This window comes from Scomber scombrus, chromosome 19, assembly GCF_963691925.1.
Source record: "Scomber scombrus chromosome 19, fScoSco1.1, whole genome shotgun sequence".
Classification (NCBI taxonomy): domain Eukaryota; kingdom Metazoa; phylum Chordata; class Actinopteri; order Scombriformes; family Scombridae; genus Scomber; species Scomber scombrus.
In genome coordinates, this window is record NC_084988.1 from 8,382,605 (window position 1) to 8,398,059 (window position 15,455).

General features: G+C 41.8%; 1 protein-coding gene across 1 annotated transcript in view; it reads right to left on the bottom strand.

Annotated features, from left to right (window-relative positions):
* efna2a (ephrin-A2a) overlaps positions 1 to 12,404 on the bottom strand; it is a 78,380-nt gene extending 65,976 nt beyond the window's left edge. Inside the window, exon 1 of the mRNA XM_062440477.1 lies at positions 12,262 to 12,404. Coding sequence (XP_062296461.1) covers positions 12,262 to 12,404 — 143 coding nt within the window. The remainder of the gene's footprint in view (positions 1 to 12,261) is intronic.
* Positions 12,405 to 15,455: the final 3,051 nt, after the last annotated feature.

Sequence of the window (15,455 nt, forward strand, 5' to 3'; positions counted from 1 at the left end):
TCGTCATGATCAATGCTGATTTTAAATAAAAGGCAAATAGTTGTTGTCAGTTGGGTTGCTGAGGATTTCAGTTTGAGGACAGTTTATCAGTGTGATGGAGAGCGCTGGTTGGTAAACTGAACTTCTAAAAGCAGAAACTCATCAAGAAGTACTTTTAATTAATCTTGAGGGGAAAGAATGAACAGACAGACAAACAAGAGTACAGTTTAGGTGCAGAGAGACCCTGTTGCCCCCACATGAGGTCCAGATCATCTCCTCAGTATGGTCTAGTTAAAATGCAAATGGCCCAAAACAGCCTTTGTAAAAAGGTCTTTTGTCCCTGAGGCTGTCAGCATCCTCAACAACACCAGATGAACTATTGCAACAGCATTGTATTGAATGGATCCCTACCTTTCCTGAATGTGTAATGCTTTATTATGCGCAGAGTTTTAATCCCTGTGTTTATTGTGTTTACTGCGCTGAGGCCGAGGACAAATTTCCAGCCAGGATTGGACAATGATGATAGATTATATCATCATCCTTATCATCACACCTCTGCTGTCACCCTCATCCATGTGTTCATCATCACTCATGCCATCAGTATCACTGTCATCCTATCAGAATGATCAATATCATCACCATCGTCATCATCACCTCCTCTCACCCTCTCTGTCTGGAGGCATATCAGATTAGTGGGCAGTTTTACTATATAAGGCCCTCAGAGTCTTGCGTAGAATTAGCCCAGGATTAGACTGGAGGTGAGGATTATTCTGTAGGTCAGGGGGAAAATTGCAGTTCAGACAAAATTACACATCCACTGAACCAGAAGGTCGCATACAAATGGACACCTTGGAGAGTCGTAGAGGAATCAGAGGGCTGAGTTTATTAGCAGCCTCGGAACGAAGCAGAATTATGTAGCGACAAAATCAAGAGAGCACTGCAACATCTGTTGGTTCTGCCTTATTATGTCTCATTAGCATAGTGTAAAATGAGGGGTTTGTTTATAGTGCCCCCGTTCTGAATCAAACCAAGGTAGCGGGGTGTCCATAGCTGGCTTGCAGATAGACGATTTTTCCCTGCCTTGTCTGATGGATTACAATGCAAATGATTCACTTGCTCTTTCTTTTGTTTGACTCTCCACTCCTACTGTTTGAAAATCTACTGGGGATTTTTTTTTCATTTTTTGGATGAAGATGAAAAACTGGTTTTCATTATTGCTCCAGCACACGCACATGTTGTGTGAGTGCACGTGTGATGCCATTGTGCAGTCTGACAAGAAGAAAATAACCCTGCTGTTCATAAATACATAATCCAAACATGTTTTAGGACGAACTCGATTGCCAAATTGTTTTGTATAAAAAAAAAGGTGATTATCAGTGTGAAAGTTACTGGGGTCACTGAGTTTAGTTTTACCTGCGATAATGCCAAGTGGAAAACGGGGAGGGGCAGTATTCACATGACTAAAATCCAGCTTTTACCTTATCCATTTCCAAAGCACATCTTCTTTTCCTCCATTTTAAATGCCAACTTTATCATTCTAAAAGCTGTGCGCGCCAGAGGGCATCTTTAACACTGGGCGAGGCTCCATGCTAAAGGCCAGTGTTTCCCCATGTAAAACCAGCCCCTCGACATTCACCTGCTGGGACCATCCAACCGTGCGCTTATAGCTGCTTTCTCTCCAACTATGCTGCTGTATGTCTGCCTGAATCATACTTCCAGAAGTAATCTTCCTCTTCCTCCATCTTTTTCATCACCCTTGATTTCCACCACTTTCCCTCTCTTTTTCCACCCAATTTCCCTTTCCTCTGCATCTCTCCACCTATGCTTTGATTTTTATTCTTACACCACAAACTATCCCTAAATTCATGGTGCCTCTTCTTTGAAAAGAACATTTTAAGAAATTCAAGTGGTTTTCTCTTTGTTATACATTCAACTTTTTGTCCTTCTTCATATTCATGCTCTGAGTGTCCCTAATCCTTCAAGTAGATCTCCCTATTTCCCTTTCACGTTTTTGTCTTTTTTGTCTTTTTTGTCTCTCAGGGCTAGTCTGAGGCGTAGCCAGACACAGTCTATGTGTTATTATCAGTCTCCAGCTGGTCTATATGAAGAGTGAGCGGCCAGGGTCCCATCAGAGTATCAGTCAGACAGAACTGAAACGGTCCTATTCTTTCACTCGGCTAACACAATCAGCACAACCAGCCGGGACCTGAGGAAAAGTATTAGAGGGGAGTGGAAACAAGGATGGAGCACGAATGACAATGCACATTGTTCACTATGTATTGAGTGCAGTCTGGCGTGTTTCATATTCTGAGCTTGTATCTCCCTATTTTGTCCTCTCTTATTCATGCTTTCATTCTTTCATCCTGTCTGTTGGCCTCTCCGTCTCTTCTTAAAACCCCCAGCTCACTGACTTGTTCTATCTCCTGGTTCGAACTGTTTCTCTCTCTGTCTTCATTAAAAACAACAACTCCTGGGATCTCCCCAGGTTGTTTCGGAGTGCTTACATCATCATCATCACCATCACTGCCATAGTCATTATCATCAACAAACCTCATTAGTGGAAGGTAGCAACAGAAGCGGCAAGCACTGCAGCGTAATATCTTTACTTATTCTTTCAACCTGCTCCTCTGCATGAACAATCAAACGTGGTGGGAAGATAAGTAAACAGTTCGTATTGCATTAGAGATACGGAGCCATGCTGCTGACATACTAAACAAATCATTACACTCCTATGGGCAGATCAAGTGACAGTGATATTTTGCAGCATGCACAGACACTTTGGGGCAGGATTGAAAATCAGAAAAAGGGCACCTTTCTCTAAAAAATGCATGGGAGAGGTCTGGTTTCATGTGCTCTGGGGGAAGATTTTTTTGGGAGGTGGGGGGCCTACTTTGAAAAAGAAACCATTTCTAAGACAAGGATTATGATTCTAAGCCACTACCTTCATAACAGAAAGAATAAAATTGTTAATCCTACAGTGAAATGAAATCATGGGGCTAGAGATTTTTCTCCATCTCACATTGATTTCCTGTTCTAATTGTTACACGCACTGACATAAGACATATGACACATGACTGGCAGTGCAAATTAGCACATGGAGCCGGGTTGCCATCAGCTTGTCATGGAGAGGTGTTCAATGGCAGATCAAGTGTCATACATGGTAGAAATAGAAGAGGAAAAAAACAACAACCCAAAAGTAATTTCCCCCAAAAGTTGCAGAATATATTACCAGTTTACTAGGCGTGATTTTCCTCCGTGCTTTTAAAATACAAATGTTGTCATTAAAATACAACAAACAACCAACAACATACCCTGAATAAGGACTGGATGAGAATGTTCGCTGTGATTTCATTAGCAAACTTTAGTTTATTTTATGGTGCTGACAAAGCAATATTTTCATCTCAGCTAGTTTGTCAAGGGTGACAAAGTCTAGAGCTAATGATTATTTTCATTATTAATCAGTTGTTTACATTTTCCATTACTTAAGTAATTGTTTGGTATAAAAAATGACAGAAAATAGTAATAAAAATGCACATGACTCTTACCTAGAACCCAAGCTGCAAATACATCTTTTCAAAGCAAACATCTTGCGAACATTTTGGCTTGTCACAGCAGGAAAGGCACAGGTGTAATTAATCACATTAAGGATGCTGTGCCTGCGAGTCAGCATGCACAGTGAGCATGGTTCCACAACACATAAATGGAATTAAGGCATCATTAATATTAGTAGCTATAAGTCAAAATGTCTGCTCTAAGAACAGTCTAGCTCTGATCAAATTAGAATGATGTAAAATAAAGAAACACATCAAATCCTCATATTTTTGAGAGGCTGAATCTGATCAATATTTGACATTTTGGCTTGATAAATTACTCCAACATAAATGGATTATCAAAACTGTCAATTAACACATTGCTTCAGCATTTAAGTCTAGAACTTATTTCCATTGTGGCCCTTGATACTATATATATACTATTATCCAATTGAATTTAAATGGTCTTTTTCTGTCAACTACAGCATACATATCTGCTCTGTAAATTGCCTGTCATGTGTTCACCGTAAGAAAAACCTCAAAAATCAAAGGGACATATTTATTTATGATGTGTCCACTAGTTTTACATTGTATTGATAAAATACCATTCTGTCATCCACTTACTGAGCTGGTCTCCTTTTTTCATATCATATGAAGCAGAGCAGACAGTCACACTGAGTCTGATAGCATCCTGCTACACAACCCAATAACCACAAACCCTGAACAACAACCCACATTAGCTTTCCTGCAAAAGTCTCCTTTTTTATCTAAAAAAAACAAACATAAAATACATCCTGTCCTGCTCCTTGGCTTGTTGAATGAGCCACCGAAAAAACAAAAAACATTCACAAAAGTGTGCCACTAATGTCAGTTAGCCACAGCACATTCAAGTTTGTGTAAAGTGAATTCAGCCATGTTCTTCTAAACACATTAAATAGGTCATAAATGTATTTAAAACATTTTCCTGTGAAAAATGTGTAAAAAGCATTTCAACCATTTAGATTTTAATTGTGGAGCTAGGCTTCCAAACTGTGTTTCAAATTTCTGTGTTCAGGATTTAGTGGGTGGGTCTGAAAATCAGCGCCGTGTTAAACCCGCCCATGCTGCTGTAGGGGTATAAAAACATACAGCGCACACTACTACTACTACTACAGTCTACAGTTAGCCAGTTAGCTGAGTTAGCTGCCAAGTTAGCCACTGAGTTAGCCGCTGAGCTAGCAGGGGTTTCAGCGAACTCGGCGGGCACTCCCACAGCTTTGGGAGCAGAGACAGAGGCTGATTATGACTACTTTTTAACTATGAAGCCTAATTTCTTATATATTTTGGTGGTTAACAACACTTTTCTGTGGTATGTCAAACTCAGAACACATATTTATTCTTACTTTACACAGACTTTAAACATTAAACAGAATGTTAGCATACCTGAAAATGTCACTTCAGACCTGTTACATGCTGGTTTGATGAATTCTCTTCAAAATCCCTGTTAGTGACACACTGTCTGTCTATAACTTGCAGTTTGTTTACTTTGTCTCTGTTCTATACAGACTAACCGGGGGCTGTATAAGAAAGTAATGGACGTAGCCACCGTGATGTCACCCATTGCTTTGTGGACTACCGTTTTGAAGCCTCGAGTTTTGACTGTCTCCATCTAGGTTTTTTGGCCAGAAGTGATGAGAGGTGACCATATTTGGATGAGAGCATGGAGCTGGGCAGGAGCTCCCCAGGGTCCAACTAAAGCACCTCAGGTACTGCTGTGGTAGTGACTTGTCAATCACAAGGTAGCTATGCCTTAAAGCATACCCTGCTTTACCGCCTATTTTACTCCAAATTGGGCCATAGTTTACAAAATGAACATCATGCTGTATTGAAGACTTGGAACAAGCGAATGAGGCTATAAACTCATAATTAAAGTGTTTACTGAGGTAATAAATCAAATTTGAAGTAGGTTCATTTTCCCATAGACTTCTATAGAAACAGACTTCTTTTTGGAGCTGGTGAAGCCGCCCCCTCCTGGCTGTTAGAGAGAATGTGGATTTAAGGCACTTCTGCATTGGCTTCACTTTTCAGACCCGCAGCTATCTGCTTGGGAGTAACACCAGTAGCCTGCCAGCTAATGTCAATCAAACAAATCTCCAACATGCCCACCAATTTGCGAAGATAAAAAGGAGCATTTTTGATATTTTTCCAAAGACATTTTTTTCTTAATTGGATAAAATAAAATAAAAAAGTCATTATTTTTGACTACAAAGAGAGACCATTAAATGCAATTTCAGTTGGACTTTAATATATCCTCAGGTCCTGTTTGGTGGGAATATATTGAGGCATAGTCCTTTTTTGACAACATGACCAATATGTTTTTATCAAAATGGTCATTGTTGATTGTGAGACTTAAAAGAAGGTACTAATATTAATTCTTGTTTTCCTTCCATGTAAAAGTAAGGAGGTAGTAAGTGTTTCATCATACATGGCACAGTTGTGATAAGTCTTAGCTTACTTTTTTTTTTTTTTTTTTTATAAGATCCATACAATTACACTATGTTTCCCCTCTCTCAGCTGAGATAGTTAAAATACAAATATAATCAAATCCATATGGCCAAAAATCACAGACAGGTTTTGTCAATCAAGTCTTTGAGTTTCATACCATAATTTCCTGAAATGGTAGTTTATTTTATATCGACTGCAAAACTCTTTCACTTTAATTTCCCCTGAATATTTAGATGACCTCCTCCTGCCAATCACTGTATTAAATCTGCTGATGACTAAGATCAGCCACACTGGATCTTGTTATGTAACCGTGTCTCCTGCTGACAAGGGAGAAATAATTTGCGAGGTAGGAGCCCTGACTTTAATTACTTGAAGTATCATTTTTAGCTCGATGTGAGAGGCTCTGCTGGATTCCACTGATAACTCTTGACGCTCCCTATATGAAACACAGTAGTGCTGACATCTGAATCAAACACATACATGGTCCAATCATGTAGGTCATAGTAAGAACATGTAACCTGATGTAGTGCAGCTTTCTGTGAGTATGTATAGAAAGAAACGTTGCCTGAGGCAGTGTGGACAGTGCAGGGTCTTGTGCAAGAAAAACACTGTAACCACATCCCAATGGGACAAGAGAGAGGGGGGGGGGGGGGGGAGTGAGAGTAGTCGTGATACAAGAGAGAGGAGATAAGAGAGAGTGAAAGATGAGAGCTTGATAGAAAGACACAAAGACAGTAAGACAGAGAGGAAGAAAGATGGAGAGAAAGAGAGGTGGATGGTGGTGGAGTGGGTGGTGTTAGTGGTAGTGGTGGTGGTGGCAGTGGAAGATGGATTTAACCCAGGGGCAGGTTTTTACTCTGACAAACTGTCAGTAACCGAGTGGGGGTGACTACAAGTCTACATGTAAATTGGATGCAAATCTATGTGAGTGTGTGTGTCTGTATGTGTGCGGTAGAGCTGAGGAAGTGAGAGTGACTACACATATCACTGGGCGCCACAGGGGACACGACAAAAAGACAGCGTGTGTGGGTTTATGTGTGTATGGACAGCGTGTTTATTACGTGTGTGTGTGGATGCATGTGTGCGTGCATTTAAAACTTTCTATGTGCACTAGTATATGTATGTATATGTGTGTTTGTGTGTGGGGCAGGGGGTGCTCTGTGCATAAGACACTTCTTCGTCAAAGGCTGTGTGAGTTCATGTGTGTGTGTGTGTGTGTCTCCAAGGAGATAGATTCTGTCCCATAGTATGAGTGTGTCGTCAACCATCAGTGCTTCTCACTGACACGGAGTTCCTCAAAGACGCAGAGATGAAGAGAGAGAGAAGAGGAGGAACAAAGAAGAAAAGGAAAAGAAAGTCTTTTGAAGGATAAACCATGGGATTAGATAAGGTGCTCCTTCTGGACCATTGAGCCAGTGTATGTGTGTGTGCGTGAGGGTGTGTATGTGTGTGGAGGAGAGCCCATTGCTCTGAGCACATTAGCTGCTCGGGGTGAACAAAGCCCCCTCACCTGCAAGCTTTATAATATGGGCCTGGGAGCCAGAAGGGGACTCAATGTGTGTGTGTGTGTGTGTGTGTGTGTGTGTGTGTGTGTGTGTGTGTGTGTGTGTGTGTGTGTGTGTGTGTGTGTGTGTGTGTGTGTGTGTGTGTGTGTGTGCGTGCGCGTGTGTGTGTGCGTGCGTGTGTGCACGATGGACGAGTAAATAGAAAAAATGGAAGCTGTCTAACCATTGTATTCAAGGGACAGCAATTCTGGTTGTAGTTGTGTGTGTGCGTGTTTGTGTTTGTGTGTGTGTGTGTGTGTGTGTGTGTGTGTGTGTGTGAGTTTGTGACCTACATATAGCTGCCATTGGTGTGGACGTGCATACATGTATGAATGTGTGTGTTCCTTGCATGTTCCTTCCTGCATGTGGCATAAATCCCTTTATGTGGGTCTGGGAGATTTCCAGATCCTGTTCTAGTGTTGCAGTATTGTTGTGATAATGTATGTTATGGTACTTTGTTACTGTGCAGAATCACATATCTCATCACAACAGGAGGATGGACAACACTCAACACTGAGAGTGTGCGAGTGCTGCTCCCCACCGTGACCAAAAGTGGCTGGAGCTGTTTGAATTGGATTATCTGATACATTTTCTATTATCCAGCAAGACCTTGAAAGATATAGGCCTGCTGAGAGCCAGGGCCCTTGATATAAAGGGTTGAGCCAATTTGTGCTATGCCTCCTCTCGTAAGTAGGAGCATTTGGTTAACTCATTTTATTTACTTGTCCGGGTGAGTCTCTTTGAGATAGGCACTCCTAAACAGACCTGGCCAACAAATTGCCAGTATAATTCATTAACAAGTAAAAAAAACAATTAAAACGTGTCAGTGTGGAGGGTGATGAATCCCAGAGAAGCACACGAGAGAAAAGTAGAGCAAGCAAGACTGTGGTAGACAGAGAGGAAGTAGACAAACATTAATGGAAGCAATTGAAAAATATCATCAGTATTGGGAAATATGGGGCAGCAGTGTCCATAGCAACAGAGAAAAAACACAAAGATAGTCTCAGGTTTTTGCGATTTTGAAATATGTGCTTTTGAAACTTCTACCACCCCGCCAATAAAATGGGGCCGAATAGAATTTCATTTCTGCTGCTCAAAACATGAAAATTAAATTTGGAAAGTTTACATGGGGACAACTTGTTTGAAGTATCTGGGGCATCATCGTTGCAAAGACAAGTTGCTACTGCAACTTTTAAATGTAGTGTTTTCAATGCACTGAGCACTGCACCACTGTTGTATTGGGGTGGTAGCAGAAACCTAACTCAACATCTCAACATGTAACTACTATCTATATGTCTAGAGCCACGTAAAAAAACAAAAAAAAACAATTGTAATTGAGATGAAATGATCTTTTAAAATAACTCTACTGATGATACCTGGCAGCAAGTATAACACATATTTGTACAGCTACTAAGCAGATTGCAAAGCAAATTAATGTCACATAGGTCATTCGTCACATGCTACAGTTTAGTTACAATTTGTAAACGGATCCAATAATAGATCAAGTAATTGTTCAATTATAATACACCAACAGGTGCCTCATTAAGCTGTGTAAAGAAAAAGTTGTAAGAAAGTAGGGACATAGTGTAGCTGATGTAGCCAGCACCATTTTTGGCAGTACTTCAAATAAGTTCTCCACCGTGTTATCACTTGTCCTTTCATGCACTTTTCTAAATCCTCTTCTTTGGAAACAGAAAATGTATGCTGGTGCTAAAAAAAATATGACAATATGATTATCAATTCAACAAATTCCATGTCAGTACTTGTGACCTTTTAGAGAACCGCTTTTCTCATGTTGTTTTTTGTGAGAGCAAACTTTTGATGAACACAAGAGACAACACATCGTGATAACTCAATACAAGCTGTGTGCTTGGTGTTGTGTGATCAATTAAGACGCACAGCTGTTTATTTTACCAGCTGTTTGTGTCATTTCCGTGCCTCAGACAGTAGCTTCTGTTTGGACGTGATGCATTATTCCTGCATTTAGTCTGTGAGCCACTCATCAGTTCTCATTGATTAAATCTCCTATCCAGTGTATTAACCAGGTGACAAGTAAGATGTTTTAGAAATATTTGTGCAGGAATTATACTTCATCTGTCAGATATTATCCTACATTAAACATGTCATGGAAGACATGAGACTGCATTGAGAAAGTTTTTTCTTCACTAAATTTCACCTCGGGAATACTACATCACTCAACATACCGCAGTTCAACTTCATGTTAGCTAATTATGGCTTAATTATGGTGTTTGGGCCCTTCTTATCTTGGAAAAACAAGCTGGATGGAGACATATATCGTCTCAACAGCATTTACTGATCCCCAATTTTCATCACATCCCTTTCTCTCAGACATGTGATCAAACAATCTATTCACAAGTTAGGAAGGCAATACGTAGGTATTTTTGAGGAAAATCTACAGTTACACTGAAATGAATGTGATGGCTAAACAAATGTAGCAGTAAACCTGGAAAAACTGTAATGTTGGTAACACCATGAATACCTTTCATATGCCAACCCACTGCATTATTTAACTTTCCTTCATCAGTTCAATCAGTTAAGATTAAACTGTTTTCACCAAAGTTGTTGCTGATATCTCGAAACCCTGCAGCATTTCTACAAGTCAGACGGTGCAGGAAATGAGCAGTCAGACGATCAGACAGGTTATAAACAATCTAAAGTGTTCAGACACATTATCGAAACCACTTAATTAGGAGGTTAAACCACAAATGAGTGCAAAAAATGTCAGAAATAATCCCTCATTGCAAACTGTGGAAAACTGTGTGCACGGCTACACCAAGTATGGTAGCCTATAAACGGTGATGGATGTTTACGACGCACAGTTTGGGTAATAATACCTGTCCAAATGTCTGATTGCTTGTGTTTCTTACCCCACTGGAGTTCTTTTCAGAGATGCAGTTGCATTTTCAGATCTCAGCCACCGCTGGCATGGTGAGTATAGTCCTATTATACCCAAAAAGAAATTCAGCCAAAGCTAGGAAAATAGACCCAGCTTGTAATAAACTGGAACTATCCTTTAAATATTTCACAAACTGGCTTGATTTTGGTGTTTGAGCCCTTGTCTCTTCGCTAGTGGTCTAGTCTCTCAAAAATGTGTTGTAATCGTCAAAGTTCAGAAAGAGAATTTTCTTCATATTAAAGTTGAGGAATCAATATTGTCAGTAGAAGGTCCTCACAAGTACAGCGGGACAGAATTTTGTGTGTGTGTGGAAAAGGGCGCAGCATGAGCAATGACAGTGCCAGGGTCTAACAGGGGGAACCAACCTCGCCAGGGCTCCAGAGTCTAGATTCATTGCTTTAGTAGCAATGCATTTTTGATGTGCCCCCTTTTCTGCTTCAGCTTCCCCGTACGACCCTGGCGGAATAACAGCGCCCCCAGCAACCGTCCATACAACTTAAATTTACCCTGTGACGTTTGCAATGTGTAGGTGTTCGTGTGTGTGTGTGTGTGTGTGTGTGTTGAGAAAGGAGCACAGAGACGAGAAAAGTAAGACAGAAAGAGAGAGAGAGAGACAGCGAGAAAGGGAGAAAATGTTCCCCTTTGCCTGTTAAATATTTGAGAAGCCTTCTGTGGAAAAGTGATGCAGTCAGGGACAGGCCTGTTAGCTCAGTGTGTGTGTGTGTGTGTGTGTGTGTGTGTGTGTGTGTTTGGTTGATGCAGAGAGAGAGACAGTGCCGTTAGTTTGTACTAATTCAGCTGTGAGAGAGTGAGAGGGAGCACTTTCACTGTTTATTTATCTACCTGGGAGAGAGAGGGAGGCCAAAAGGAAGAGAGAGAGAGAGCAAGAAGAAGAGGAAGTGGTGAGAAAGAGAGAGAGAGAGAGGAGGAGGCTGGCCAAGTTGTCACAAACCATTAGACAGACGGACCCAGTGTGCTCTGCCCCATATCAATGAGAAAGGCCAGGCTAAAGACAAGTGTGTGTGTGTGTGTGTGTGTGTGTGTGTGTGTTTTAAGTGTGCGCATCTAATGTGCTCATGTGTGTGTTTATGTGTTTGTTTATTTATTGATGTGGTTTTTGCACAAGTGCTTGCAATTGAGAGAGAAATAATGTGTGCTTGTGTTTACTGGCACATGTCACTGAAAGTGGCAGAAAGAAAGGTAAAGTCTTTGTGTGTGAATGTGTGAATGTGTGAATGTGTGTGTGTGTGTGTGTGTGAGAGAGGAAAAACGAGAAAGGGAGTAAATCTACAGACATTGATGAGAAGAGGAGGCAGGATGCCCTCATTGTCTAAGACAAAAGGAGCTCCTTGTGCCACAGAACAAAATATCCAGTGCGCTTGCACATGATGTCCAACAAACACCTATATGCGTTTGTTGGTGTGCGCTTTCTCATTTTAAAAAACATCAATATTAAAATATTTGCTCAACACTTTGCTGAAACTGTGAGAAATTGGTGAAAAAAACAAAAAAACACTGATGTGGTCAGACAGCATGTGTCAAAAAAACAAAAAAACAAGTGTTCCTTTAAGATATCAAGGTTCCGCTGCATGCTGGGAATGTTTATTATTATTTTAAGAGCCATACACGCCAGGGACGTAGACAGCAAACAGTGTTTCAAAAAGACACACAGACACACACACACACACACACGCACACAGACACACACACACACACACACACACACACACACACACACACACACACACACACACACACACACACACACACACACACACCTTTAAGAATAACTCCTACTAAAACTCACTTGGGGTTGGAGCTGTTCCAGTAGACAGCATGTCTGTCAAATATGATCTTCTCTTCTGCCCACACGGAGACCCAGGACAGTATGGTCAGCACCACCACCTCCATCACACACCTTTGCCCGAGCTGGTACAACATCATAGACATCCAGGGGGAATCTCTCTCTCCCTCTCTCTATCTCTCTCTTTCTAAGTGGGATCAGGCTTTCACTGCGCTGCTGCTGCAGAAATCCTCTCTAGATCATTAATGTCCGTGTGCGCGTCTTTGGACAAATCGGATCGGCGGTTCATGGATCGTTAACTGGCTTGGCGCGAGTTCAGATAACCCAAAGGGTGTTTCAAGTCATACTGAATGGCTGAAATCCACTTTCAAACTTGGTCGGCCGCAGACAGAACAACGGAATTCACATGTTATTTACAAGTGCGTCGTCGGCGGGATGCTGCGAGTGCGTCTCGTCTGCAAGGTCCGAAACTTTTCTCCCATTACGCGCAGCCGGGGGGAGATGGATGCGCCAACTGGATTAGATCCTCTCTGTCTCCAAAAAAACCAAAACGATTATTTAGACTCCAGAATTCGTCCGAGATGTGTAATATGATCAGCGATATCGTTGCACAAAAGCAGACATAACACCGGCCGTCATATTTGTTTATCTGTGTTGGGCATTCAGCTTGGCGTGTGCTTTGTTCCGCTGCTCTCACAACGCAAATCTATTCACAGGCTAACCAAGAGCCTAAAACTGCACGCAATTGACCTTTTTCTCTTAAAGCAGTTCAAGGAAATACATCCCCAAAAAAAAGATCAAACATGCACTCCTCTCCCGTTATTTTTTGTCCAAACTTATCACACCGTAAGAACTGCCAGACGAGAGCATCCCTCCTCACACAGCAACGGGCTCTCGCAGCATCTCAACTTGGTGATCCCTCCGCTGTCACTGGCTCTAATCCAATGTGACTCCAGTCTCGGTGCGCCTTCACTTCTGTGCGTCACGCTGACCGGCGCAGCCAGGGAGCCGTTGATGATCACAGCTGTAATCCGAACATGCTCACATGCAACCTCCACCTATGGCGGCAACAACACTCACCGGCACCCTGATTCGATGTAAGTAACCCCCACCACCACTCCTCCTCCTGCTCTCGGTCTCTCTCTTTCTGCGCGGGCGGGGTCTGTAGCCGTGCCGAGCCGCGCTCTCCCTGGGGATTTGGGGCTGGCTGACTCACTGAGTCCTGGGTATATGCTGCCCAGTTGGGGATGTTCAGAGTAAACTGTTAGGATTTATTTGATTTAAAAAAAAGAAAGAAAGAAAGTTAACAGCATTTTAACATAGCATAAGTCTATAAATGTAAACGTATAAAGATGAAGAGAAGATTTAATGTCAGTTTCCCAGGGAGAACTTGAATTGTTACTCAATGCTGTTTCAATTTCCGATAGTTTACTGGTTATGGGTATTATTAATCACTGCTACAACCATCTGTTTAACTTAAGGCGGTTTATTTTCATCGCAGCTGCGCATGTAAAGCACCCATAAAGTTCACTGTGTTTGAAAGCAGCGGCCTGATGGATGGCTCTGAGAGAGAGAGAAAGAGGGCGTCTGATGGATCGCTGGAACAGTGGAGTCATTTTCCATCAGTGTCCATTAGGCCTAAAGGGCACCCAGTCTGAAACCTGTGAGCCATAACCCTCCAGATAGCTGTCTGACAGAGCGATGCCACCCTTGCCTCTGCCCTGCGAGTGTGTGCGCAGACTACAATGCAAAAACATATCAATCTTAGGCTTTTAGTCTCACTCCCAAAGGGTTGAAATATGGTAAATAAATTGTTTCCGCAAAGGTGCTCCATGATTATTCTAACATGTGTCGATGTCTTGTGCAGAATCCAGTGAGGATCCGCTATGAACAAGACGAAAATTCAGGAAAAAAATATTTGCATTCTTTCAAATGGCATCAGTGCGCCTGCAAACTGTGACGCTTGTGTTGAGAGAAACAGAGTTTACAGACGCGACAGAAAAGCGAAGTAAAGGATTTTCTGCAGTGTACAAACTCCCCCCACTCTGCTACAAAAGACAGTTTTCCTAAATCAATCCGACTGACTTGTCCCACCGTTCCCCCCCGATCCTAACAGGCCTGTGTTATAATTATAACTGAACCTTTCTGTAGCTCCATCTTTCACATCTTATTGTGCCTCTCGGTTGGATCCTCTATGCAAAGTGTCCTAGTTTTGCTTTGCCCTGCACTGCCTGCAAAGTAATGCCTATAATTTGGGCTGCATGAATTCAGACAGGGAGAGGAACCGTTGCACCCCCATAACCCAAATACAGCTGCGTGTTGTCCGCCTCTGTGGATGAATTATTCAACATCTGTCTGAGGCGTGCATATGTAAACAGGTGGATAGTCTCCTGATGGCTTTTTTTAAGGGAAGCCACTATAGACTAAAGACATCCTTCACCTCAGCATAGGCTTTTCCTCCTCTGCTGTGTCACACAAAAAGTGAGCATAAGCTGAGCAGACTAAACAGTATTTGGTGGAATCAGATATGGAGGCATCTTAAGTGATCCTAAATCTACGTGAATGTGGGCCACAGAGTCATTGTGTGGATACATGCCTCCTTAAAAAGGGGCAGTTTAATCCTGGAATATATAGTTGGTTAAGCCTGTGAACGCTTAAGAGACATAAATTATAGACATTATCTGCATCTACAAAAGTTAAATAGAGAACACGTGTATTTTAAAGCTGTTGACTAACAAAGCACCCATTCACACTGAGCCAACATCAGACGTTGAACATCTTTCTGAAAGACCAATGGGCTGTTCCTGGGATTGAAAATGTCACAAATTATAAACAGGACAGTCTGTCCAACCATTTGGCCAATCCTGCCAACCGAAATTCACTCACCAGCGGGCTTGCATTTGTGTGTGGCCTTGGTGGTGGCTTGATTAGAGACCGCAGTACTAATGTAAATAAATGTTGCCAGATGTGGTGGGATCACTACCCCACATGGTTTCACTTAGTCCCGTCCACATAGCGCCAGGAACATCCCAAGGGTCTCAATTCAGCAAACAAATCGAGATGAGGATGGAGTACGGTTACATGGATCACACACTGAACTAGTTAAAAGTACAAGTGCAGTGACATTTTTGATGTAACAGATCTTATAATACATACAGTATGGCTTCTTTCTTTGGTATCAAATAACTTTTGGATCA